The 27820-nt window shown below is 42.3% G+C and overlaps 2 protein-coding genes and 1 non-coding gene across 16 annotated transcripts in view; 2 read left to right on the top strand and 1 right to left on the bottom strand.

Moving 5' to 3' along the window:
• The window catches only part of ZNF606 (zinc finger protein 606), a 63583-nt gene extending 49188 nt beyond the window's left edge, over nt 1-14395 (top strand). For 9 of the 14 annotated variants that reach the window (XM_049703245.1, XM_049703243.1, XM_033411743.2 and 6 more), the window contains one exon: nt 1931-7245. In XM_049703245.1, coding sequence (XP_049559202.1) covers nt 1931-3918 — 1988 coding nt within the window. In that variant the 3' untranslated portion in view covers nt 3919-7245. Of the gene's footprint in view, nt 1-1930; nt 7246-8340; nt 8868-9206; nt 9989-11058; nt 11198-11228; nt 11520-13320 lie in introns of those variants that run through there. The other 5 variants (XM_049703246.1, XM_049703247.1, XM_049703250.1 and 2 more) reach the window with 5 other exon arrangements.
• C20H19orf18 (chromosome 20 C19orf18 homolog) lies at nt 11263-27813 on the top strand. The gene is given in 10 exon segments (XM_049702777.1): nt 11263-11415; nt 13321-13326; nt 16522-16654; nt 16738-16842; nt 17793-17834; nt 20543-20592; nt 20594-20852; nt 21044-21146; nt 24144-24310; nt 25274-27813. Coding segments are annotated over 10 exon segments (1137 nt in total). The 3' UTR covers nt 25393-27813.
• Nucleotides 20379-20451, bottom strand: TRNAC-GCA (transfer RNA cysteine (anticodon GCA)). Its single transcript has one exon. It is a non-coding gene; the product is annotated as a tRNA-Cys (tRNA).
• Nucleotides 27814-27820: the final 7 nt, after the last annotated feature.

The following is a 27820-nucleotide window of genomic DNA, read 5'->3' as shown; positions in this document are numbered from 1 at the left end:
CTGGAGAAAGAGGACAAGGGTCTAGGCCCTGTTGGGTACCTGCAGCATTAGACCCTGTGGTATGCTGAATAATGAATGATACCCACCCCTGCAAAATGTCCACATCTGAAACTTGTGAATATGGTGCCTTATATGGCAAAAGAGACTTTTTCAGATGTGAATTAAACTAGGGATCTTGAGATAGATTATCTTGGATTGTCTGGATGGGCCCATGTTATTGTGAGGTCATTCTAAGAGTGAGGCAGGAGTGTCAGAGACACAGAGATGTGACTGACAGAAGCAAAGGTTGGAATGATAAACTTTGAAGATGGAGGGGGGAGCTACAAGCCAAAGAATGCAGGCAGCTTTTAAAGATGGCAAAGGCAAGGATGTGGATTTTCCCCTAGAGCTTCTGAAGGAAAGTTATCTTGATTTTAGCCCAGTGAAAGCCATTTAGAACTTCTGACTTTCAGACTGTGAGACAGTGAGTTTGTTATTTTAAGCCACAACATGTGTGGTAATTTGTTACAGCAGCAATAGGAAACTAATACAGACCCCTGTTGTTGGAGGACTGATACCTCAGCAGTGATGATAGGTAGCTTCCACATATTGAATTTGCCAGACATTTTGCTGGATTCACAATCTCATTTAATCTTCAGAAAAGTCACGTAAGGATAGTGGCAGAGCCAGTACTTAAATACAGATTATCAGACTATAACTCCTGTATCTGCTTCATTGCAGTGTGCTGTCTTTCCAGTCTATCTCTTTTGTCATTATTCTACACATGTTAGAAGAACTTTAGGAGTATCCTGAAACCACGTGATTTTTGCCGTTCAGGAGGATGATTTTGTGTTACTGACTGAACTCTGTGAGATAGGAAATAATGTGATAGCTTGAAGCCTTTGTTGGTGATACTTTCTCTTAACCCCATCCCCTTCTTTTTTTGGCAGGTGTCAAAGTAGGGGAACAGTAAGGACATTATAACATAGAAATGAATTAGCACACTTTAATAATTTAAACATTAGTTTCTGAGGGGCTGGTTGTTCATCTGTCTTTTGTTAAGCCAGTTATTATTTTTTCACCTTAATAGTATTAAATGCATCTGGATCCTCCAGACAACCCCCAGGTTCAGTGGTTCATTAGAAGGACTCCCTGGACTCAAAAGGCATTATATTCAGGGTAATGGTTTATTACAGTGCAAGGACACAAAGCAACATCAGCAGAGGGTAAAGGTGCATGGACCGAGGTCTGGAGGAAACCAAATGCAAGCTTTCAGTAGTTCTTTCCCAGTGGAGTTGCAAAGAACACACTTAATTCCTTCAGCAATGAGTTGTGTGAAGTGTCATCTACTAGGGAAGCTTGCCCAAGCCTGTGAGTCCAGGGTGTTTATTGGGGGTTGGTCATTTAGACACACATGACTGACTGAGTAATCATGGAAGCTCCAGAACCCCAGAAGGAAGCAGGTGTTCACCATAAATGACATTGTTTGTACAAACTGTCTAAAGAAGTTGGTACAGTATACTTCAAGGGTTCAAGCATGCAGAACACTCTTATGAGTTAGAACATTCCAGGATCTCAGTCCTTAGGAGTTGGCCGAGGGCCAGTCATGAAACAGGCCTTCTTGGGAATGTGCAAAGTGTGACCAACTCAAGTGTGTAGAGTTAACTCTTCCCTGCACACACGTAATAACTGGTCCTCCTTTTCATGGGAAGATACTCCTAAATGGGTTTTATTCATATTCAGTGCACACTTTGTATTCTGGTTAACTACTTTTGTTCACTTTTTACTATTCTTCTCTTTCCTATTACAATCTTCCTCTGGGTTACAAGTCTATTTGGAAACAAGTTCATGCTTACCTTTTCAATAATATGGACAGTAAATCTTACCTTTTCCACTCTACTCTTAGAAGTTCTTTCCCTATGCTCTCATGGATATTTTCTGTTTATTTCAGAATGGGTGAGAAATCTTGAAAGCAAAGCATTGATCCCAACACAGAGCATTCTTGAGGAGGAACAGTCCCATAGCATGAAGTTGGAGAGATACATATGGGATGATCCTTGGTTCTCCAGGTTAGAAGTTTTGGGATGTAAAGACCAATTAGAAATGTATCACATGAACCAGAGTACAGCTATGAGGCAAATGGTCTTCATGCAAAAGCAAGTACTGTCTCAAAGAGGCGCTGAGTTCTGTGAACTTGGGGCAGGGTGTAGCCAGAGACTAAGCATTGTTCCATCTCAGAAAGTTTCTCAAATAGAACATTTCTATAAGCCTGATACAAATGCTGAAAGTTGGAGATGTAACTCAGCCATAATGTATGCAGATAAGATTACCTGTGAAAATAATGAGTATGACAAAGCCTTCTACCACTCCATGCAACCTGTTCACCCTGCAAGGGTGCAAACTGGAGATAATCTTTTCAAATGTACTGATGCTGTTAAATCTTTCAATCATATACTGCATTTTGGTGATCATATGGGAATGCATACAGGAGAAAAACTATATGAATATAAGGAATGCCATCAAATCTTTAACCAGAGCCCATCATTTAGTGAACATCCAGGACTTCATATTGGAGGAAACCAGTATGATTACAAAGAATATGAGAATATCTTTTACTTTTCATCCTTTATGGAACATCAAAAAATTGGTACTGTAGAGAAAGCATATAAATACAATGAATGGGAGAAAGTCTTTGGGTATGACTCATTCCTTACACAGCATACAAGCACTTACACTGCAGAGAAACCCTACGAATATAATGAATGTGGGACGTCTTTTATCTGGAGCTCTTACCTTATCCAACATAAGAAAACTCATACTGGAGAGAAACCCTATGAATGTGATAAATGTGGAAAAGTTTTTAGGAATCGTTCAGCCCTTACTAAACATGAACGGACTCACACTGGAATCAAACCCTATGAATGTAATAAATGTGGAAAAGCCTTCAGCTGGAATTCTCATCTTATTGTACACAAGAGAATTCATACGGGAGAGAAACCTTATGTATGTAATGAATGTGGGAAGTCTTTCAACTGGAACTCCCATCTTATTGGACATCAGAGAACTCATACTGGAGAGAAACCTTTTGAATGTACTGAATGTGGGAAATCTTTCAGCTGGAGCTCCCATCTTATTGCCCACATGAGAATGCATACTGGAGAGAAGCCCTTTAAATGTGATGAATGTGAAAAAGCTTTTAGGGATTACTCAGCCCTTAGTAAACATGAAAGAACACACTCTGGAGCAAAACCATATAAATGTACTGAATGTGGAAAATCCTTCAGCTGGAGCTCCCACCTTATTGCCCATCAGAGAACTCACACAGGAGAGAAACCCTATAACTGTCAGGAATGTGGCAAAGCATTCAGAGAACGTTCAGCCCTCACTAAACATGAAATAATTCATTCTGGAATTAAGCCCTATGAATGTAATAAATGTGGAAAATCATGCAGCCAGATGGCTCACCTTGTTAGACATCAAAGGACTCATACTGGAGAGAAGCCCTATGAGTGCAATAAATGTGGAAAATCCTTCAGCCAGAGTTGCCACCTTGTTGCCCATCGGAGAATCCACACTGGTGAGAAACCCTACAAATGTAATCAATGTGAAAGATCCTTTAACTGTAGCTCTCATCTTATTGCACACAGGAGAACTCATACTGGAGAGAAACCATATAGATGTAATGAATGTGGGAAAGCATTTAATGAGAGTTCTTCCCTTATTGTACATCTGAGAAACCATACTGGAGAAAAACCCTACAAATGTAATCATTGTGAGAAAGCTTTCTGTAAGAATTCTTCTCTTATTATTCATCAGAGAATGCATAGTGGAGAGAAACGCTTTATATGCACTGACTGTGGAAAAGCCTTTAGTGGTCACTCAGCCCTACTTCAACACCAGAGAAATCATAGTGAAGAGAAACTCTGTGAATTGAATTGATGAGAGATTTTTCTTTTATTGTACATTTGATAACACATTGAAAAAAAACCTATAAGTATAATCAAGAGGGGAAATTTTTAATACTAGTTCAGTAAGACTTCTCCCCTTATTAATCAGTAGAAATTATCATCGTAGAAGAAACCTGTGAATGAAAAGAATAGGCAAAAGCCTTCCACAGTTGTGTAGCCTTTATTTAACATCAAATAATTACAGTGAAGAGGACACCAGGAATCCTACTTGAGCAACATGAACGTAGGGAATGAGACATCTTTTTGTAAGAGATCTCAACTATTTGTGGATCAGAGTGCATTGTTAAGGGAAAAACTTTATCCTAGGAAAAGTGTTTCAACTAGAAATCCGCTGTTTTGCATCAAGCTGGAATATTGGATGGAAGCTTTACAATAACATTTTGTGCATCATTATGGAAACACAGATTGTGCTATTATAAGGGGAGGGTCTGGGTGCCCTTTAAGGAATAGAATATGGAATACTAAACCTGAATTTAAGGAAAAAAAAAAGTGTTGAATGGGATATCTACTGTTGATTGAGATTAACCTTAGAAAAGATTAGTAAATGAGATTACTAATGATGGAAAGGTATTGCCCATAAGTATGAGACTGATGTTGTTGGAACAAAAGGTGATACTTAATAACCCACTGTGTCAGTGACCATGGTTTACTCATTACTGCATTGTTGGACAATTAGTTTGTAATCTGTTTTAGGCAGTCACTGTAAGTTATAATTATGGATACTGAGTCAATATACATAACAAAAAAAGGAATAAAAAGGACACAAAATTGTATATACATATCTACTATAACATCTAAAAAGTGTATATGCATAACGACTGGAAAGACCCATGGATAAATTAACCCAGTTAAGGTTTTTTTTTAAGTTTTACAAACACATACAGCACTTATCACGTGCTAAACTTTGTTTTAAATACTTTTCAAATATTAACTTGTTCAGTCCCCTTAATTCTATGAGATAGGTACTATTATCCCAGTTTTACAAAGGGAGAAACTGAGGCAGAAATCATCAGAAACCTACCTAAGGACACACAGCTAGTTAGGAATAGAAAGATTGTTTGGCTCCAGAGATTGTTTTAACCACTGTGTTGCACTGCCTCTGCAGTGATTTTTTTTCCCCTAATGTTTTTTTTTTTTTAATTTTGTCCAGTGTTCTTATAGTAGATATTTGATAATAAAAATCAAATTCCTAAACAATGAGAAGTAAAGTTACCTGGCTTTCTACCTTGTGGGATTTCGGGTACCATGAGAGCAAACCTCCCTTTGGAATACGAAGTCTGGATTGGACATTCAGAATCAGTGCATTTTCTGGGCCCTGGGTTCCCTAGAATTTCACCACCTATGACCCTGAAGATTACAGCAGAGCAGGGGCTGGAGGACTCACTGGAGGTTTGGGCAAGTCAGAGGAAATGCCCCTTGATGGGTTTAGAATGCCCTTCATGAGGCAGAGGGCAAGAGACACATCTGCACATGAGAGCACCATTTCTCAAGGTCTCCGTAGAATTCAATGTTTATATTTTCTTTATCTTCTCCAGATGAAGAGATTACTTGATAGTAAGGAAGATTCAGAAGGAAAGGGAGCTAATCAGTCATAAAATGAGGAAGTTTCTCTGAGTGCTCAGAGTGGAAAGGGGGCAAGATGACTAGGAGGACTTGGGTGGCATTTCTTCGGTTCACAAATATTTCCCTAAGGTAGGGCTATAATTAGGGGCCAGCAGTCCTTCCTGGATGGGTTTCAAGGGCATTGGTTAGAAATCCAGGGTACAGAAGGTTCATCTAGTTCTCGAGGGGTCCATGACTCTCCAGTGGTTGAGAAAAAGTGGCCTGCTGGTATGGTGGGACTCTGTGCTCACTGTCAAACTCCTGTAGCTGGCGCTTCCATAGGTATGTAACAGTGACCCTACCTTAATGTATAGGGGTTGCCCAGTAAAGGTTGCAGGGGTAAATTAATTGGATTTTTTGTATGATTTGTGCAGAGATCCTTGGAGAGAATAGAGGCAGCACTATTAACCTCTGTAAGAGACAGCAGCCTAACGCATCAAGAGGTGTACTGCCAATATATGGGTATTGTATTCTAATACCCAAAGTAATATACTTTGAACCCAGATTTTCTGATTTAGGGACTACAAAGGATTTTGTAAGTTATACACAAATATTCCACAAGCATCCTGGCAAGTTCTGTAACTGTACCACCAAGCTTAGTATCTTTTAAAAAATATTTCTAAAAGGGCCTCCTGGACTTTTAAAGTGTCCTTCTAAAAGGGTCCCAGACTTCTGCTTCCTCCTAGAAGGATTCCCTACCTCCCTACCACCTATTACACAACCTTATGTATGCCCAGGGCTCCCAGGTCCCCTCTTACCTCCCTATTCTAACCCACATCTAACTCAGTTCATTGCCCTTTTGATCCCCACGCTCCACTCTTCCCCAACTCTGAAACCTGCTGGGCCCAGTTGGAACTCTCCATTCAGCCATCTTCTGCTGTGACTGAAACTTGGGTTTCCCCTCTGCACAGTACCTTTTCTTACGATCCTTGCAGGGAGTGGCTGCTTTGTCTTCCACTCTTCTTCATTTGTTGCTTCTAGATTGTTTCCCCTCCCTTCTCTCTAAAACTGAGTTCTGACTCTTGGGACACCAAACTGTCATATCACTCCTGCTTCCCTCTGTTGCAGTCACCTTATGAATGGTTCACTCTTCCCATCCGTAAAGATTTCAGCTCTTGCTGTATTGCATCTAAAACCACCCGCATCGTAATACTTCCTGATTTTATTGTCCAGGTAGATGATCTTCCTGTGTCCTGACCTCACAGTTCTTTGACCTGTCTGCTCACGGTTTTGTCACCCACCCTGCAACAGACAGTCACTCCCATTGTCATCCCTAGGACCATTCCATTACCAGTGACTGGAACCTCCCCACCATCGGTTTCAAGTGTCTTTTCTTAAGCTAGTTGGCTGTTTAGTACCAAGATTCCAACAGTCCCTTCACTGAATCTTCCCTTACGCTTGTTCCCAGCAGAAGACTTTGCTTCCTGTTTCCCTGAGTGATAGAAGCCAGCAGAGGCCTTGCATGACATCTGTCCACCTTCTCTACCCACTTTCCATAATTTCCGTGCCTTCCCACTTGTGCGTGTATATGAACTGACTGGGTTGGCACCAGAGCCTGTCCCATGTCCACTACTCCAAGACATCGCTCCAGCAAGTTTCCCGTATCTCTTGTATCCTCAGGTTTTCTATATATACTGGATTATCCCCATGGACATGTAAACATACTTAAAAAAAACAAAACAAAAAATCCTCTGGCTCCTGAATCACTCTCTGCTTTGTTTCAGAAAGCAAAATATCTCAAAAGTTGTCTGTTCTTGCAGTCTTCACTTCCCTTCCATTCTTTCTTTCTTTTTTAAAAAAAAATTATTATTTTTGGTTGCATCGGGTCTTAGTTGGAGCACACGGGATCTTTTGTAGTGGCACATGGGCTTCTCTCTAGTTGTGGCACGCAGGCTTAGTTGCCTGGCAACATGTGGAATCTTAGTTCCCCGGCCAGGGATCGAACCTGCATCCCCTGCATCGGAAGGCAGATTCTTAACCACTGGACCACCAGGGAAGACTCCTTTCCATTCTTTCTTGGACCCACTCCAAAACCTGCCTTGCTGCAAGATGACCTCCACATTGCTAAATCCAGTCGTCAGTTCTGTTTTCTTCCTTGACGTTATCAGCAGCATCTTAGATTCTTAGATAATAGATCATTTCCTCCTTGAAACATGTTCACCTGGCCTTTGGGACTTGCCTCCCGCCTCTCTCATTTCAGGCCCCATTTGCTGTTCCTTCTCCACCTCCTTTACCTCTTACTGTCAGACTGCCCACTTCCCATCTGCTCACAGTGCCTTGATCTCATCCAGTCTGGAAGCCATGTAAACACAACTGGTATGCTGATGACTCTCCCTTTAAGGCCACAGTTTGATGAGTTTTGAAAAATGTCAACACCCTTGCAACCACCACTACAACAAAAATAGAGAATATTTGCCCTTCTCCAAAAAGTTCCCTCATGTCTTTTCATAGTTAATCTCCACCCTACCCCAAGACCTGGGCAACCACATGTCTGCTTTGTCAGTACATATTAGAATTGTCTTTTAGGGTTTTATAAAGATAGAATCATACAGTATTCATATGCTACGTTTGTATGCAGATTCTTTTGCTCAGCATGTTTTGGAGGCTCATCCACGTTGTAGCATTTATCAGTAGTCTACTTTCTTTGCCGAGTAGCTTTCCATTATGCGGATGTGCCACAGGTAGTAGTCATCCTGTTCACCTAGATGGACATTGACTTGTTTCCAGTTCTGGGCTAGTGTAAATACAGCCGCTATGGGCATTCTTCTTCAGGACTTTTTTGTGTATGCAGGTTTTCATTTACCTTGGGTAAAGACCTAGGAGTGGAACAGCTGAGTTGTATGGTAAGTAAATGTTTAACTCCATAAGACACTTCTATGGGCCTTTTAATTTGATGTCTTTATTCTGTTTTACATTCTGGGAAATTTATCTCTTATTTTTTAATATTTCATTTTTGCCATTTAAAAAGTTTCTCTTTTTAGGACTCCTATTATTTAGATGTCAGCATATCTGTGTCTGTTGTTCATCTGTTACCTGCTCTTTTATGTCCTCTAGTTCCTTCTCCTTTCTTCCTTTTGTCTGGACATTTCCTCAGCTTGCTAATTTGTTTCTCAGCTGTCCATTTTGCTGCTCATTTCCTCTATTGTGTCTTCATTTCAACCACTATTTTACATTTCTAATATTTCTACTTGGTTCTCTTTTATATGTTCTTATTCTCATTTCCTATTGTTAGCATCATGCCATATCTCTTTAAATGTACTTAATTGACTAAGTTAAAATTTTGGTCCATCTGTTCTAATATACGTGCTTCTGGTGGAATCTGTAATCCAGTGTGGTGTTTTTCTTTTTGAAATAGTTATGCTCAGAAAATTGCTTACTGCCTGGCCAGTGAGCACATTTATTTCTCTTAGGGAAGCAGCTACTCCATCAGTTTTTATGCATACATGAGACAGGATCAGATCCTGGTCCCTGTAAACCCCACTGAATTCAGGGGTGGGAGGATGGATACTAGGATGGAGAGGTGAAGGCATCAGAAAGCCAATCACTGACTTCTTACCTCACAAGATAACTGAAATGTGATTCACCAGCCCAGGGCTCTGTGGAGGCAGGGTGGAGAAACATGTGCCTGATGTGATGTAGTCTCTGCCTGTCTCTCAGCTATTCCAAAGCCCTGCCTTGATTCCACTCCTCGGGAAGCCTGAACCAGAGGCTGTGTCACTGCAGCTGTGGGTGATGCCGGACCATCCAGTCAACGAATTCTCCTCACTTTCCACCTCACTGCCCTGTTTACTTGCTTCATCACACACGTCACTACAGAACATCACCTGGTCTATTTTTTTCCTTCCTTACTGTCCACACCATCTCCCGAAACCACACATTAGGCTGTGATCTCCATGGGGGAGGGCACCTCGTTGGTCCTGGTCGTGCTGTGTCCCTAGTGTCCAGTGGTTCTGTGAGTGCTTGGAACACACCAGCAGGTTGTTGCTTGTGCTTCCCAGCAGCCCGACCTCATCAGGTGGGGTGGCCATGAGTTCTCATCATCCTGGGTCTCCTGACCAGGGAGAGGAGACTGGGGGTGACTGTGGAGTGGTGCCCACAGGGAGAAGGGCTTCGCAATCATAGACAGATGGTCAAGAACACCTGTATGTGGGAGAAGGACTAGTCAGAAGGCTTGGCCATAAAATGGGGGGTGGGGGTGGATATCAAAGACACCACAAATCAGACTCACCTTGTGGGCAGAGGAGAGAAGTGGCCAGGAATGTGGGCGGTCCTGCTCCCCAGCAACACAGAGTCTTCGAGTCACGAGGGTCAGGGCTCATCCCAGCCTTCCCTGCAGATGCTGTTCTGTCTGCACAGGCAACACCCTCCCTTGTGTCGTCAGAGACAAAATCCCTCTGCAGATGGAGTGAGCAGCACTTATGGGCAACAATGTTCTCAAGGTGGGTCCTCGTGGTGGGAGGAACTGCTGAAGAGTCTAGACAAGTATTTATGCCCTGAGGATGGAGGGTCCCCAGGTAGAGAACTGGGGGCCCGAATCACAGGGAACCCGATCAGATTTTCCAGCAGAAAGTCACTAAGTTTGGCCTTGCTCCCCAAACTCCTGATCCTAAAAGTCACTTGGGGGCTTATTAAAAATATAGACCTCCTGGCCCCAACCCCGATCCGCTAGACCCAGTGCTCTGGAGATTCTTGTCATGCTGGGAGCAGACATCCAGTGGGACCTGATATGGGAGGAAGCCAGCTTGGATTGGGATCATTATGGGTCCACCTTGGGCAGAACCCAAGCAAGGTGTGAGGGACTCTAACCCGGCCCCATGCAATGATGACACCATAGGAAAAGTTGGTAGCCCAGGCTTCATGTGGCCTAGAGGGGCAACCCCAAGATCCTCTTCAAAGGGTTCTGGGATAAAGGAGGGGTGAAACCTGGAGGTGAGGGGTGACAATGTTGAACCTTTCCTCCAGGCTCCTGGAAAACAGACAGTTGGATCCCTCCAACCTTTTGTGTTCCAGGAAACGGCTTACTGTGAAGGACAGATGGGACTCTTGACCCCTCTTTCACATAGGACAAGGCTAGAGCCAGACTCTCCAAATTTCCATTCACTCTCATAAATGATTAGCTAGACTGATCAATCAGAACAAAAGTCTGTTGAGTTGACTTCACCAAACTTTAGTTCAGCTTCTTCACTCCCCAAAGACCCTTGAACTCTGACTTACTCCTAAGGTTAAATAAGTATTCGAATGCAGGAAAGTGGCCCCTCTCTAGAACCAGCTGACAGCAAGACATCTCCTGCTGCAGTCCGATCTTCCACTCCCCGCACCCGGTTCTTTCTAGCCTTGTTCACTCCTCCCTATGAAAGAAAGTTCCTTTCTGTGCAACCTTGGAGATGCTTGCAGATCTTACTGTCAAGAGTGTTCTCCCTACTGCAACAGTCCCCCTCTCCTTACTGGAATCGTCTTTCTGAACATAGTCTCTCCTTGCCTAAGCTTGATTTTGTTTTCTGTTTGGCAGAAGTTGGCTCCAGGCCCTGCTTCTGGGTCTGGTCAGAACCCACAGCAGGAAGGATGACCTCCCACAAGGCCTTGGTGAGCTGCCCAGACAGGCACGAAGGCTGGGTTTCTGTATGGGAACCACTGAGCAACTTTAACCAGGAAGGACAGAAAATGCTTTTGTTTTTAAAGAGGTCCTAGTGGCTGCTGTGTGGATAATGACCTGATGGAGGCAACCGTTACCAAGGAAGGCAAGCGCGGAGGCTACTGTGGTCGTTCCGGCGAGAGATGGAAACTTGGACCAACGTGGTGCTGCAGTGCGCAGAGAAGTGATGAAACGCTTCACCGTACAGATTCAAACCGCTCAGTGAACTTCAGAGCAAGATAAACACAAAGAAACCACATTATTAAAAAGTACTGAAGCCCAAGAGAAAAGGTCATGGTCATGGTGGAGAAGCTTGGATCGGATTTACCTTCTTTCCGGTAATAATTAAAAACTCCTAACCTTGAGGAAAAAGCTTAAGGCAACTGGAGAACAACCGTAGCAGAAAGAGACTATGGTGGAGCCCATCCTCAGTTACCTAGGAGACGCGGCTGGGCTGCACAGCCTTCTGGGAGTTGTGGTCCATAGGCCGGGCCCTGGCATCCTCGGACCTGTGAGGCTCAGACTACAACTCCCAGAAGGCACCGTGGCGTGCCTCCGACTAATGAGAGCAGTCAGGCCGCTGAGAGACAGCGGCCTGTGCAGGCTTCTGGGAGTTGTAGTCCATGGGCTGCACTTAAGATCACCCAAAGTCGGGCTTCCCTGGTGGCGCAGTGGTAGTGCCCCGGTCCGGGAGGATCCCACATGCCGCGGAGCGGCTGGGCCCGTGAGCCATGGCCGCTGAGCCTGCGCGTCCGGAGCCTGTGATCCACAACGGGAGAGGTCACAGCCGTGGGAGGCCCGCGTACCGCAAAAAACAAACAAAAAAAAACAAAGATCACCCAAACTCAAAGGCTTTTCTCATTTTTTAAAAATAATAGCTTTGACAGGGAGGGACAAGACAGGGGTAGGTGATTAAGAGGTACAAACTACCATGTATAAAATAAATGAGTTACAAGTATGTGTTGTACATCACAAGGGATATGCCAATATTTTATAGTAACTTTAAATGGAGTATAATCTATAAAATTTTGAATCACTGTGTTGTACACCTGAAACTAATATTATGAATCAACTACACCTTATTTTAAAAAGAGCTTTGAAGCTTTGAAAAGAAATGAGTTGCCAAGCCATGAAAAGACATGGAGAAACATACTACTAAAGAATATATTAAATAAGTATTAATAAGTGAAAGGAGCCAATCTGAGTATGTATTCAAGGCTACATACTGTATGAGTCCAACATATGACATTCTGGAAAAGGGAAAACTATGGGGATAGTGAAAATATCAGTGGTTGCCAGAGGGTTGGGGGAGGAGAGAGGGATGAATAGGTGGAGCATAGTGGATTTTTACAGAAGGGCAACTGTGCTGTATGACATTTTATAAGATTGGATACATGTCATGATACCTTTGTCAGAACCCATAGAATGTGTAATGCCAGGAGTCAACCTCAACATAAACTAGGGACTTTGATTATGATGTGACAATGTAGGTTCATCAGCTGTAACAAATGTACCTCTCTGGTGTGGGATGTCAATCATGGAGAAGTCTGTGTGTGTGTGTGTGTGTGTGTGTGTGTGTGTGTGTGTGTATGAGGGGGTAGGGGGTACGTGGGAACTCTGTTGTGAACATAAAGCTACTCTAAAAAAGAAAGTCTTTTGAAAAAGCAATAGCTTTCTTGAGATATTCACATACCATAACATTAACCTTTTTAAAGTGGTTTTTAGTATATTCACAATATTGTTCATTCCTCACAATTATCTAAATCCAGAACATTTCATCACTCCAAAAGGAAACCCCATTAGCAATTACTCTACTCCCTATTCATTCCTCCCCCCAGCCCTTGGCAACCAGTAATCTACATTCTGTCTGTATGGATTTTCCTATTTTGGACCTTTCATATAGATGGAATGATATAATGTGGCCTTTTGTTTCTGGATCCTTTCACTTAGCGTAATGTTTTCATAGTTAATCACTGTTGTAGCATAAATCAGTACTTTTCCCCTTTTCTTGGATGAATAATATTCCATCGTGTGGATATACCCTTTTTGTTTATCCATTCATCAGTTGATGGACATTTGGGTTTATAATAACTTTTTGGTTATTATAAATGTTATGAACACTGTTTTATGTTCTTTTAGGTGATGGTAAGTCATGTGCAGCCATAAGAGGAGACACAGGAGAGTAGCAGGAAGAAACAAAGTTTATTATACTCACAGGTCCAAGAAAGATGGAGTTACGGCATGCCACGAAGGTCCACACATGCTGTAAGCCAGGGAGCGGGCTCAACCAAGCAGGTGGGGAGCAGAGAGTGAAGACTAGCCCACAGGCAAGTGCTTTTATTAAGGGTGTGGGTAGAATACACAGGGATAGGCATGAGGTATGTCATTGGTGCTTTTGAATGTTACTAGGTCATGTTCAGGGGAGAGCAAAGAGGAAGCCCCTTGTAGCAGGGGCCAGTCTTATCACTTGATAAGCCTGGTCACCTGGGAGGGGTGCTCACAGCCTGTTTGCGGGTATGTTGAGGCAGCAGGAAAATACAAAATTTAAAATTTTACAATACGATGAAATAGGTGAAAGGGGTAAAAAGGTACAAAGATCCATTTATAAAATAAGTCATGGGGATGTAATGTACAGCATCACAACTGTAGTTAATAATGCTGTATTGCATATTGAAAGTTATTAAGAAAGTAAATGTTTTTATTTGTCTTTATTTTTTATTGAAATATAGATAATTTACAATGTTGCGTTAATTACTGCTGTACAGCAAGGTGACTCAGTTATACATATATATACATTTGTTTTTTATATATTCTTTTCCATTATGATTTATCACAGGATATTGAATAGAGTTCCCTGTGCTATACAGTAGGACCTTGTTGTTTATCCAGTCTCTGTATAAAAGCTTACATCTGCGAGCCCCAACCTCCCATTCCATCCCTCCCCCAACCCCCTCGCCCTTGGCAACCACCAGTCTGTTAAGAGTAGATCTTTTTTTTTAAAAAAAATATTTATTTACTTATTTATTTTTGGCTGTGTCTGGTCTTAGTTGCAGTGTGTGGGCTCTTCATTGTGGTGTGCGGGCTCTCTAGTTGTGATGCAAGAGCTTAGTTGCCCCTCGGCGTGTGGGATTTAGTTCCCCAAACAGGGATCGAACCGGCGTCCCATACATTACAAGACATTCTTAACCACTGGACCACCAGGGAAGTCCCAAGAGAGTAGATCTTAAAAGTCCTAATCACAAGAAAAATTTTGTAATTATATATGTTGTAATATGTATATGTGACAGATGTTAACTAGACTTATGATCATTTCACAATACATACAAATATCGAATCATTATGTTGCACACCTGAAACTAATATAATGTTAATGTCAGTTACACAATTGAAGTTACACTTCAATAAAAAAAAACTACAATACAATCCACACTGTAGTGCTCCAACATCATTAACAATATTATTTGGGGTGAATAACACTTGCCACCTGGGTTGTGGAGATGCTAAACTGACTGGGACGGCTGGACATGGCCACTGACGGCAAATTTTGGTAAAGGTGACAATGAGGAATTCTCCTATAAGGCATATGACGAAGGTTGGGAACACAGTTTTGCAACCGGACACACTACTTTGGAAGAAAGCCAAGAGAACAGGTCAGGCACCTCTGGATTTAAGGGAATCTGTTGAAAGGTTTTGGTGACATTATGAAAGATCTTATCTCTTGGCCTAATCCTCATAGCTTGACCTTGTATTCGCTACACATCTGTCAGCATTATTAACTCACAGTGGTATTCTGATGCTTGTAGGATTCATCCAGCTGGGCTGGGTGCACAGACTGTAAGAACCAAGTCTAGGAAGAGCCAGGTGTTCACAGACCTATTGGAGAGGATTGGGCAAGGCAGTAGTGACCATTGGGAAGTTGATATCCCAGAGCAGCCCCAAAGACAGCGGTGTCCATGGGGAGCTTGAGAGACCTAAATCCAGTCTAAAGGTCACAGTACCGAGAGGGAGCCCCAAACTAAGTTCAAAGAGACACAGCAGATGAACTCATCCAGACAGGCTTGATTGGGGGTGACTCTGAGACTGCGGGATTTAGAGAGAGAGCGTGGGGCGCTTGTTCTTACCTGGCTCATCCCCGGGCATGGCAGGAAGGGAGGAAGGCAGATTGGGCTGTTGTAAGAGCAGAGCAAGAAACTTCATGGTCCACAGAGGGCGTATATCTGGAGGCCTGCCTTGTCATCTCCTGACATTCAGGAAGGACAGCTGCCCTTTGGGGCACAGCACACGAGGAACCAGCTCCTAACCCCAGGGGACTTTACAAGCCTCGAACGGTCTCTGGTCTGTTCACTTATTCTAATTGGTAGGAGGAATGAAAACCTGTTTTCTGTATTGTGGGAACTACCAGATGGGCAAGGGGCACGTCCAGGGGACAACCTTCTTCCATGCCATCTAGTTTTCTATCCCATTTCCACATTTTCAGATGATTCATTCAATCTCCTTTAAAGAAACTTCTGGAGATGGCCACTTGGGTCTAGGTTTCTGAACAGCACCCCCAGAGGCTGGAGGAGTACTGAATTGCTTTATTGAAAATATTATACTCTCCTATTTTACAACCAGAACTAACGTTCAGTGCCCACACTCTTTTTGAGCTTTGCATGGACTCCTTTATTGAGCCATCGCTGTAACCCTGTGAAGTAGGTTCCTGTTCTATTCTTCTGCTGAGGAAACTGAAGCTCAGAGGGGTAAGTAACTTGATCAAGCTCAAACATCTAGGAAGCCAGAGATGAGGGTTAGAATTCAGGCATTTGAACACAGAGCCCTGCTGTTTTCTCTGTTGGCTTCTTATGATGTGTCACATTGAATTATTATTATTTTTTAAATATTTATTTATTTATTTAGCTGTGTCGGGTCTTAGTTGTGGCGTGCATGTGGGATCTAGCTCCACCACCAGTGATCGAACCCGGGCCCCCTGCACTGGAAGCATGGAGTCTTAGCCACTGGACTGCCAGGGAAGGCCTCACATGGGATTATAATTGATTTCTATCTGCCTCCTCACTAATCTGGACATTCTCTGAGGGCAGGGACCTGTTCTTATTCACATCTGTACCCAAGAGCTTAACATCCCTCCCAGCGCACTCACTCATTCTGTTAGGCTCACCACTGGCTGACCTGATTCCGTGAAAGAATTCCATGTGGCAACGTGAGCTGACTTCACACTGGTGGTTCCCAGTCAGAATGCAAACATTCTGTAGTGAGAAGAGCTCCTTAGTTCCTCAGAGAAATATAGGACAGATCCTAGCCTACAACTAAATACTTCCTTTCACCCATACGATAACAAACTAGCAGTTTTGGAACGATAGACAGGTTCAAAGATCTTTCGCCATTTTATTTTTGTTTGTAATGGAATTCCCACTTCATTTGTGCTTGTCTTATGCAGGTGAGTTCAAACCAGCTGGACAAACAACATGCTTAATGGGTAGCTTCAAGCATGATTTCACTTGTTTTAGAGGAAGTAAAAAGGAGTAATTATATTTCACTGCTACAACTTTTCTTTTCCAGGTTATATGCAGTCACAAAGGCCCACAAATGTCACCCAAAAGCCCACACTGTACGCTAAGGAATTTCAATTATCTCACGTTCAAGGAGCTTTCTCAAAACACAGAGGTGAGTCATTGTTAGTATTCGTTCAGTGAAATGAGAATGTATTCTGGTGTCCTCTTATGCGCTATATCAATGTGTCTCTTCTTTTTTTTTTTAAGATTAAAAAAATTTTTAATTTAGTTTTGGCTACATGGGTCTTCGTTGCAGTGCATGGGCTTCTCATTGCAGTGTCTTCTCTTGCTGCAGAGCACGGGCTCTAGGCACGCGGGCTTCAGTAGTTGCAGCACGTGGGCTCAGTAGTTGTGGCTCATGGGCTCTAGAGTGCAGGCTCAGTAGTTGTGGTTTGCGGGCTCTAGAGTGCGGGCTTAGTAGCTATAGTGCACGGGCTTAGTTGCTCCACGGTATGTGGGATCTTCCAGGACCAGGGCTTGAACCTGTGTTCCCTGCATTGGCAGGCGGATTCTTAACCACTGCACCATCAGGGAAGCCCATTGTGTCTCTTCTTGTATATTTGTTAGTAGCATGGTCCATAAAATAATAAAACTAGATAAGCATTGCTTGGAAATTATATCCTATACTCTTCACTCTCCGTAAGCTGGGTGACAGAAGGGCTGTGACTATTGGGCCCTCCCTGGCCCCGGCTCTCTGACCTGATGAGAGCACAGCCCTCTTCAGCTCTGTGCTAAGTTTCTCCAGGTCCTCAGCTTGGGAGGAGGTTTCCCAGCTTGTGTGACTGCAAAAGCAGGTCAGGACCCAAATGCAATATGTTCTTAATGGTCCAGATTCATGAAAGGAAACACTGGATGCAAGCAGAGCAGCATGCTTTTGCAAATTAAGCCACGCATTTCTATCAATACTAGGCATTGGAATAAATTTATTGAGAACATTTACCATCTTAGCTATTTGGAAACTACGGTTTAGGCCCCCTCATCTAATACCAAGTTACATCTTAATTTTCCTAAGTGCATCTTAAACCTGTCTCTTCTTTCTGATCCCCTTCAACGTCCGTATAGCTCCAGCACGTACTACACCCACGCCATTCCCAGGGCGTACTGGTAAGTCAAGGCATCTGGGAGGGTGGGTGGGATCCATGGACGTTCACACAGCTGCTGTGCTGTGTGGATCCAGAGGGCACCCCGCGCTGCTTGTCACTAACCTGTACAGCCCCTTTGTGCAAATTAGAAAAAGCCGTCCCCCGCCCCATGGTTGGATTAGTAATGATGTTCCTTGGGGCAGATTAGAAAATAGCACAGAGGTCAAAACATCAGGAAATACAGGAAAAAAAAATCCACAATTAATCCATCCCTCCATCCATCCCAAAGACGCTATTACCCTCCCTAAAGCCCAGCTATAATATTTCACTTCCCAGTTCACCACCCCCCACCCCCTCGCCAGCACCAAAGCCCAGAAAAGGAGTTCAGGCCAAGGTATCAGAAGACCCACATTCTAGTCCTTACTTTGACACTAACTTGTCTTGTGAGATGGCAATAGAAGTTCACTGAGACCTCTGCCACGCCTGAGCTTTGGGTCCCAAGTGTAGCTTCTGATACAGAGAGAGACAGAATTGTCTAGTCAGGTCACTGGAAGACTCCCATTTTCTCCTGTAACCTTCAGCTCTTGGTTATATGGAAAGATGTCTACCTCATAATAGGGAAAATACACATTGAAAATACACTAGAATTCCAGTTTTCAGCTATCATGTTGAAAATAGGCAAAATACTTCACAACAAACTCTCCTGGCAAAGGAGTAGAGAAAGATAATCTCATATCTTGTTTGTAGGCTAGGAATGAGTACAACTTCTACAGAGCACAATTGGCAATTCTTATAAAAAGAATGCATTCACTTTTTGACCCAGAGTGTTGAAATATACCTGGGATTTGTTTTAATCAGGAATGGTAATACACGCAGACACAGAAATGGTTGTCATGAGGGAAGACCTTTATACACACGGAATCCTAGAAACAGAAGGCATGGCACAGCATGCCAGGCCATGTGGGAAAGGACCAGAGTGGGTTAGGAGGCAGGAGGAGGAGAGGGGAGAGAATGACCCAGAGCTTCTATTGGGGGTTTTGAGGGAAGAAATGGGTGAGGTGGGGTAGGTACATGGAGTAAGCTTAGTGTTGCATAGTTTGAATAATTTTGGTGGGCTCTGGGCTATACGAGTGGTTCTCAGGTGTCCAGTACCTGGCCCTGGGGTGATTCAGGGCAGAGGGAGTATTGGCCTGGTGTGTGAGGGTTTGATGATTGGTTTGAATATCAAAGACACCACAGGGGAGTCGCTTGCTGTCTCTGGGAAGTAGCCAGCCCTGAGAGGTGGAGCCTTCCCAGGATGAAGGCCCCAAATGGTAGACCATCAAGGATATAGAAAATAAGAAAATAGAGTCAATATACCCCGCAATTCCATTTCTGGGAATTTTATTTAAAATATGCTATTCCAGGGAATTCCCTGGCAGTCCAGTGGTTAGGACTTATTCACTGCCAGGGCCTGGGTTCAATCCCTCGTCAAGGAATTAAGATCCTACAAGCCACGTGGTGTGGCAAAAAAAAAAAAAAAGAAAGTAAGCTACTCCATTTCCTTAGTTCATTTACCCTCCCCTTTTTCTTGGTGACTTTCTCGTCTATTTTTCTCATCCCACAAATACTCCCAACATACCTACCCCAAGCTCGCTCTTAGGGGATGACCTTGTTTCCTCCATCACTGACAAAACACAAGCACTTGACAGAGTGTCTGCATCCCCTGATCCAGCACAGTTGTACTTTCTCATTTTTCCTCCTGTCTAGGCCAAGGCTGACCCCTCACCTGTGCACCAGCTAACATCCCCTCAGACCAACTGGGGACACCCCAGGCAATTCTCTCTCCCTTTCCAGGAACATTTAAAAGTATCATCCCCGTTCTTATATGAACATGCTGTCGGTTTTCCCATATTAAAAAACAAAACTCATCTCTTGATCCCTCAGCCCCCTCTGGGAGCTGCCCCCATTTCTCTTCCCTCCATGACAGCAAAACTCTTCAGGAAGTTTCCAAAACTTGCTCTCTCCAATTCCTTTCCCCCTGTTCTCTCTCAGACCTGTTTCACTCATGCACATCGATAACATCTCCTTTGACTAGGTCTCCAATGACCTTCCCATTGCCAAGTCCAGCAACCAATTTTCAGGAGTCATTGTATTGAAACAGACTGTAACCCATACCCCCCCACCCCTAATATTTCATTAAGAAAATCTGAAAACACAGAAAAGTTGAGAGAATCATAGAATGAACATCTATGTAAGCCACACCTAAGGTCTACAATTAAGCGTTTAATCTGCAAGCATTTTTACAGTCCAAGTTCTTTTTGTCATGTCAGGCTGACTTCACATTGAGGTATGAATCTCAAAATACTTCTCAGCTCAGTCGTTGAACCAGTGAAGGGACAGAAAGTGAGGGAAGGCCACGTTTGCAACAAGGAGTAGCACTTCAATTTGTCAGATTTTTACAAGTGGTATTTTTTTTTGTTTTTTAAAAATATTTATTTATTTTGTCTGTGCTGTGTCTTAGTTGCGGAACGTGGGATCTTAGTTGCGGCATGCAAACTCTTTAGCTGCAGCATTTGGGATCTATTTCCCTGACCAGGGATTGAACCTGGGCCCCCTGCATTGCAAGCGTGGAGTCTTACCTACTGGACCACCAGGGAAGTCCCTACAAGTGGTTGAGTAATGTACTTAGTCAATTTCTTTTGTTCAGTTTGTACCAACAATAGCTCTGTTTATTTATTTTTATTTCAGATAATGGGAGAAGTGGTACACCTGGTCTACAAAAAGCATCCAAGGTTTTGTAGCACATTCAGTGGGCCTAAATACCAACCCCAATACAGGTTTGCGGAATTAGATTCTGAATTGCCCTACAATATTCCTTTTGTAACGGCACTACACAACCTAAGACCATCTGGGCAACACTTGAGTTGCAAAACTAAGGCCACTCTCCTTTCAGCTACATCAATGGCTGGTTCTGCTGTACTGAGTCAGGGATCCAGTCTCATAAGAGAGGGCTTTGACCAAAGACAGGAAGCAGATGGAAAAAGGAATCAGAGATTGGGTGAGAATTCAAATTATATTTGTTCACACAGGCTGTACAATCTAACCTCTGTGGTTTTTTTTTTTAAGTTAAGAATACTATTTTTAAGGTTATTTCTGATTTTGTCTGCCAAAACAATATGATTAACAAATATATTAACTGATAGTCACACCTAAAATGAGATTTTATGAGAACTTTTTTTCCATTTTTAGCACTGATTCCTCATAGACCTGCTATTGTTCAAGTAATTACAATTGCGTGTATAGCCTTCAGTATTGCCCTGATATGTGGGACCACTATTTCCTACATGATATAGTAAGTCTATGGTAAATAACTTTTACCATCCTTAAGTAAGACATAACAAGTTAACTAGGTTATTATTTTGTGATAGTAATGATGATGATGGTGATAATTCTTATAATCCTTAAATTATTATGGTCATTATACATTTTCAGACACTGTTTTTCAGAATATGGGCTATATTCATGTTGGGTCATGATATAAATGAAAAAATTTAAAAGAAACTGGATAAAAAGAATTTTTAAAGTAAAAATAGAAATTAGTTTTTAAAAAAGCAAGGAAACAAACAAAAAAGAAACAGGACAGAATATAATTTAGTAGAATAGAAAGTATTAAAGTAAATGTTGGGCTTCCCTGGTGGCTCACTGGTTAAGAATCCACCTGCCAGTGCAGGGGACACGGGTTCCAGCCCCGACCCGGGGAGATCCCACATGCCACAGAGCAACTAAACCCGTGCACCACAACTACTGAGCCCACGCACCACAACTACTGAAGCCTGTGCACCTAGAGCCCGTGCTCTGCAACAAGAGAAGCCACCACAATGAGAAAGCCCACGCACTGCAACAAAGAGTAGCCCCCCCACCCCAACTAGAGAAAGCCCACGCAGCAACGAAGAGCCAAAGTAGTCAACAACAACAACAATAAAAAGTAAATGCTGATTTTCAACCTTTTCAGACTCAAGATTGTGAGGTAAATCTTATCTCTTACTGTGGATCATGATCAAAAATGTTTGAAAGCCACAGTCAGAGATGCTGTCATCCTCCCAAAATGTGGCTTTCTAGAGTGAACTTGATACTTTGGAGGGAATCTTAATAGTGCAAAGCAGAAAAGAGTGACCACTCTCTCTTTCACTAGAAACTTATTATTAATGCAATAGTAGGGGTAATAGTAGCATTTAGGGAAGACACTTCATCTTGTTCGCACAAATAAAGCTTGTGGTCAAGCTCAGGTTATGTGATCATTTTGAAATTAGTGTCAGACGAAAGCGAGCCGCACCGTGACATCATGCTACTCTGATCAGGAAAAACACATTGATTCCTATTCTAGGATTTAGTTCCAGGACTCCATTATATCCCATCAGAAACAGCTTGAGGAAGTACTAAATTATTTACTCTATCAGAATTAAGTGTGTACATGGGAAATGTATTGCCATGTATGGGATATTTTTTAAGGTAGCCATTTTAGAACCACTTGGAATATGTCAAATGAAGGCAAAATTAAAGGTAAAATTGAAGAAATTTTGCTAAGGAGAGAGTGTCCCCAGTATGTTTGGTTCTGGGTTATCTATGACTCAATTTATGTAACTAGAATTTCAGTTTATTTCATTAGTCTAGACAAAGATGTTAACATATGAAGATTGCTAAAGTAACTCACTACAACGTATCCTCCTGGAATTTCAGTGTCCAATTAAATTACTGAGCTAATGTCAACATTTACAGCTTTTACATTTGTGTTACCCCCAGTGGCATTTTAGAACCTGAGGCAAAAGGAAAAATATGTGCCCCAAAGTTCATGTTTTTACATAAATTTTAGTGGTTAATTTTTTCCAGAAGTACATTTTTGAAAATATATTGGTGAGTTTGATTTCACTTAAACCAGGAAAGTAAAGTTATAATAAATTTTGTTTCTGGTAAAGATAAAGTATTTAAACTTAAAATAATGCTGTGAGTTATGATACAGCACTTTTCAATTTTTAAAATATATTTCAACTACTTTAATGTTTTGGAAAAGAAGAACCATAAAATAATACATAAAAACATGTATATAGGGACTCACATTTTCCCTTTTGACTCAGTCTCCCATATCGTTCATCACAGCACTAATGGATCCTGTCTTTAAAATTTTGATATTTTGTTTATTATGGATTTTTCCCATTCATTTCTTTTTCTCTTTTTTTTTGGCCATACCATAAGGTTTGCAGGATCTTAATTCCCCGACCAGGGATTGAACCTGGGCCCTAGGCAGTGGAAGCACTGAGTCCTAACCACTGGACCGCCAGGGAATCCCCTCATTTCAATTTTTTACAATATTAAGTCAAAATATTTATCCCCATTACTGAGTTTTTTGGCACCCCCTTAAACTGTGCACCTAAAGTGAGCACCTCACTCTCCTCACCCAAAATCTGGTCCTGTTCCAGCTTCCTGATTATCTGTAACAGTGTTTACAATCAGGCCATTTCTTCCTGCTACAGAGCATGATTCTGGAATGTTCCCCCTACACCCCTTCCTCCATCACAGTCCCTTAGAACACAAATAAGTTAACCCTAAAATGGTTTGTTCTTACATGAGTCAAACACAATTAGGAAGGTAAGTATGTTAGGAGAAAGTAGAACACTCTTACCCATTTTCACTTCACACAGAAATATCTGTTCAATGGTCCTCTTCCAAGTTTGGGCCTAGGGTGGGTGAGCGAGGCACTCACCTCAGGTGCAAAATTTAAGGGGGTGCAATAGTCAAGACAAAGAATAATTTATTGCAATATTTTTAAGTCTAAATTAATGCCCTCAAAAATCCATGATGAACAAAAGGTCAACACTTTAAATACATGATCAGTGATGATGTCGGGCCAAAGCATATTGGAGACTAAGCAAAAGGAAAAATCAGCGGTACCTATGCTACCTTTATTTAAAATGTTGACATTGTGTTCCTCATGGATTTGTTGGCGTTAATTTTTCTTTTGTAAAATATTGCATTAAGATGTTATTGAACTTGATCATGGAGGTTTGTGCCCAGCCCGAGTGCCCCATTCCTGTCACCTGGCTCCAAATCACTCGCCCCTTTTCTGCGTGTCAGCCCCAATCTGAGTTCTATAACTCTATAGAACTATAGAATTCTATAATTCTAATTATATTTCTATAATTAATTATAGTTCTATAATTATTTGGGTTTAAGTCTATTTCTGCTTCCTCCCCCATGTACTAGTGACCCCTTTGCCGTCAGAAAGTCACAAGATTAAGACAGGATGATTTAGTGGGAAAATTGTGCTTTTAAATGTACCTATTTTGTCCTCCAGTCGACTGGTACAGGCTGAGGAAAAACAACAACTTGCGTCACTCTATAAAAATGTCAAGATACCATTATTAGGAGATGAAGAGGAGGGCTCTGAGGATGAGGGCCAGGATGAGTCCACGCACCTCCTTCCAGAGAGTGAGAAGGAACCGGAAAAGTTCATTCATTCAGGTAGAGGGTCAACCAGCTTTTCTTGTCAGATCCAAAATCCAAGGGAAGCTGAGCTGACAATGATGCTTGGGTTTTCCACGGCAAAGCTAATGAATATTTACAGCCACATATGCAGGAATGAGCCATTCGTATCAAATTACACAGAGGGGCAAACAGCTGTGTTGTTTGATTCCTTTTGCAAGGCAATTCCAAGGACTGAAAAGAGAGTTCAGGAAACAAGACTTTTCCTGGACTCAACATTTCCCTTAAACATACTTATCAATGTTGTGTTGTTGCCGAGTTTTGACCACAGACAGGCAGATGCCCTCCTGCGCTGTCTGCCTCAGTTTGATGTGGAAATGGGATGCAGGCCCACAAAAAGAGGTTACTACCCCCAGGTCAGAGACGCCCCAGTGAGAATTGCCCACTACCCCTGCAAATCCTTGTGAGGATAGAACAACATATACGCTCATAGAAACCTGATTTTGTAGAAGTTCTGAGATTCTTCAGTACTTGCTTAAAATTTCTAGAGCAAAACGACGTAGATTGCAGTGTCTGATTCAATACTATTAAGCATGCACTGCATGGATCTCCTCTCTAACCACCCCAGAGATAGTCAGAGAGAGGCTGAGAGGCCAAGAGTAGAAGAGATAATTGATGCTTACTGAGGCAGACCACCCTTGTACTCTTAGAAAATATTTTTCATTGCATTGAGTTATAACTTTTCTAAATGTTTAAAAATTGAAGTATAGTTTATTTACAATATTATACATTTTAAAAACTGGGTATTTATAAAGCTTGAATACAGAAAGTGGGAAAATCATTTCGAAATGCAATTTTCACCATCCTTATCAGACAAATAACATTCATGAAAGCCTGAAAATTCCATTGTTTGTTCCTTTATTTTTCCATATATTTCCTCACTTCTTTTGTCTCTAATTCCTGATTTATTAGTATCTAAATAATGTTATGTCTACATTTTAGTCATTAGGTCAAAAGGAAGAAAACATATGGAAAAGAAGAGATTGAACACAGAGCAAAAGTTGGTAAAGGAAGTGGAAATAAAGGATGCTATACATACCGCAAATCCGGGGTGTCTGTGAAAAGAAATGAAAGAGAGGCAGGACATGCTAGCCAGTGTGGGGAAACAGTGACAGATGACAGAATGTGAGCATGACTTGCTCCTGGAGAACCTTGTGCAAGAGCACTCTAAAGGAAGAACACCAGACGTAAAAACAGGAAATAAATTCATATGATATAGCAATCTTGCTTCCTAGTTCTTAGAGTTTATGAATAAATACAACGTAATTGGAAAAGGAAAAAATCCAACTTCGTAAGTGTGAAAGAGAAATTGTCAGGATTTTCTTTTCTCACTCCTAACCAGTAGTTTCTTCGGGTAAGTCTCTCAGACCAGGTGAGGAAACCACTTTCATGAAACAAAGCTTCCCCAGTGACATTATCTGTTAATTCCAGTAGCTCGCTTCCATTTTATGTATAACAAGACTGAGAATGTCAAAATGAATATGACAGCAGACAGTAACCTTTGTTTTTAGGGATCTGGGACCTGGTGCAGGAAATAGGTCTGCAGGCAAAGAGCTATAAAGCATTGCCAGATGTACTGAGTGCTGTAAACTGGGAGTCACCGAGAGCTGTGGAAACACAAAAGGGGCAGGATTTAATCTGAGCGGTGCTATTGGTGTGGAAAACAGTCTGATGGTTCCTCGAAAAGGTAAACATAGAGTCACTACCTGACCCAGCAATTCCACTCCTGGGTATATATCCAAAAGAATTGAAAATATATGTACCTGCACACAAGAGAAACCCTCACACAAACGTTCATAGCAGCATTATTCATAAGAGCAAAAAGGTGGAAACACTGCATATGTCCATCAGCCGATAAACAAATTAACAAGATGTGGTCTCTCCATAGAGTGGGATGTTATTAAGCAAGGAGAAAGATAGAAGTACTGACACATGGTACAACATAGATGATCCTTGAAAACATTATGCTAAGTAAAAGCGGTTAGACACAAAAGGTCCACACATCGTATGATTCCATTTATACAAAATACCTACAATAGGCAAATCCATAGAGGGTCAAAGTAGATAAGTGGTTCTAGGTGCCGGAGGAGGGGAGAAAAGGGAAAGATGGTTGGTGGGTAGGAGGATTCTCTTGGGGGCAATGAAAATGTTGAAAAAAAAGATTAGTGTAACTTGAGGAGGCTGGTACCGAACCCAAGTTCAGCTGCTCACCACTCAAAAGACCAATACTCAAGAGACAAGTGTTATACTTGATTTACAACATTGTTTTAATTCCTGCTGTACAGCAAAGTGACTCAGTTATACATATATATATATACACTCTTTTTCTCTCTTTTTTTTTTTTGGCCGCACCTTGCAGGATCTTAGTTTGCCGACCAGGGATTGAACCTGGGCTACCGCAGCAAAAGCGCTGAATCCTAACCACTGGACCGCCAGGGAAATCCCTGGACTGCTTTTTACCACGTATCAAGCACATGAGAAGAGCATGAATCTTCTCAGGCAGATGTTTCTTAGCAAGAATCACTGAGGCAGGCAGAGTTCTAAGATGGCCCCAAGACTCCTGCCCTCTGGTGTACACAGCTGTGTAGTTCCCTTCTCTTGAGTGTGGGTCTTTGAATATGACAGATGTCACTCTTGTGATTATGAAAAAGTGATGGGATTGTCGCTCTCTTAATTGTTACATTAAGCCACCTGTCCAAGTTTTCAGGGACTAGCTCCATGCAGGGAAAGACATTTACTAATCAACCCAGTGTGAAGGCTTCAGGCTTTCTCAGTTTTTTTCCAGACACGCATCTACCCTGGTGTGTGTGTGTGTGTGTGTGTGTGTGTGTGTGTGTGTGTGTGTGTGTGTTTCACCAGTTCTACCATATACAGTATGCTGCATTTATTTTTATTTTTTTAAAGTAGGATTAAAAGCCTTTTAGTCTTTTTTTTTAAATTAATTTTTGGCTGCATTGGGTCTTCGCTGCTGCGTGCGGGCCCTCTCCAGTTGAGGCTAGCCTGGGCCTTTCACTGCGGTGGCCTCTCCCTGCTGCGGAGCATGGGTTCCAGGCACATGGGCCCAGCAGTTGTGGCTCACGGGCTCCAGAGCACAGGCTCAGTAGCTGTGACACTTGGGCCCAGCTGCTCTGAGGCATGTGGGATCCTCCCGGACCCGTGTCCCCTGCATTGGCAGGTGGACTCCCAACCTCTGTGCCACCAGGGAAGTCCCTATGCTGCATTTAAATGTCTTGATTTCCCTAATAGTCTCACTCCCCACCCTTGCTCCGACTTTTCTCAGGGCTTTAAACATTCTACTGCATTCCTCTGCCTTAGTCTTTTTGTTGCCCGGCACTGTAGGACTGCAATCTCCCTGCAGCTGCCACAAGGTTTGGAATCTACCAGTGCCCTTGCTGGCAACTAATATTTGTGTATAGTTTGAAGAGGAGGTCTAAATTCATATTTTACCATTTGTGTACTTCAGTGCTGCAGACCTTATTTATTTATTTG

The sequence above is a fragment of the Orcinus orca genome, chromosome 20 (assembly GCF_937001465.1).
Source record: "Orcinus orca chromosome 20, mOrcOrc1.1, whole genome shotgun sequence".
In the NCBI taxonomy this organism is placed as follows: Eukaryota; Metazoa; Chordata; class Mammalia; order Artiodactyla; family Delphinidae; genus Orcinus; species Orcinus orca.
This window is presented reverse-complemented; position numbering and strand designations above follow the sequence as displayed.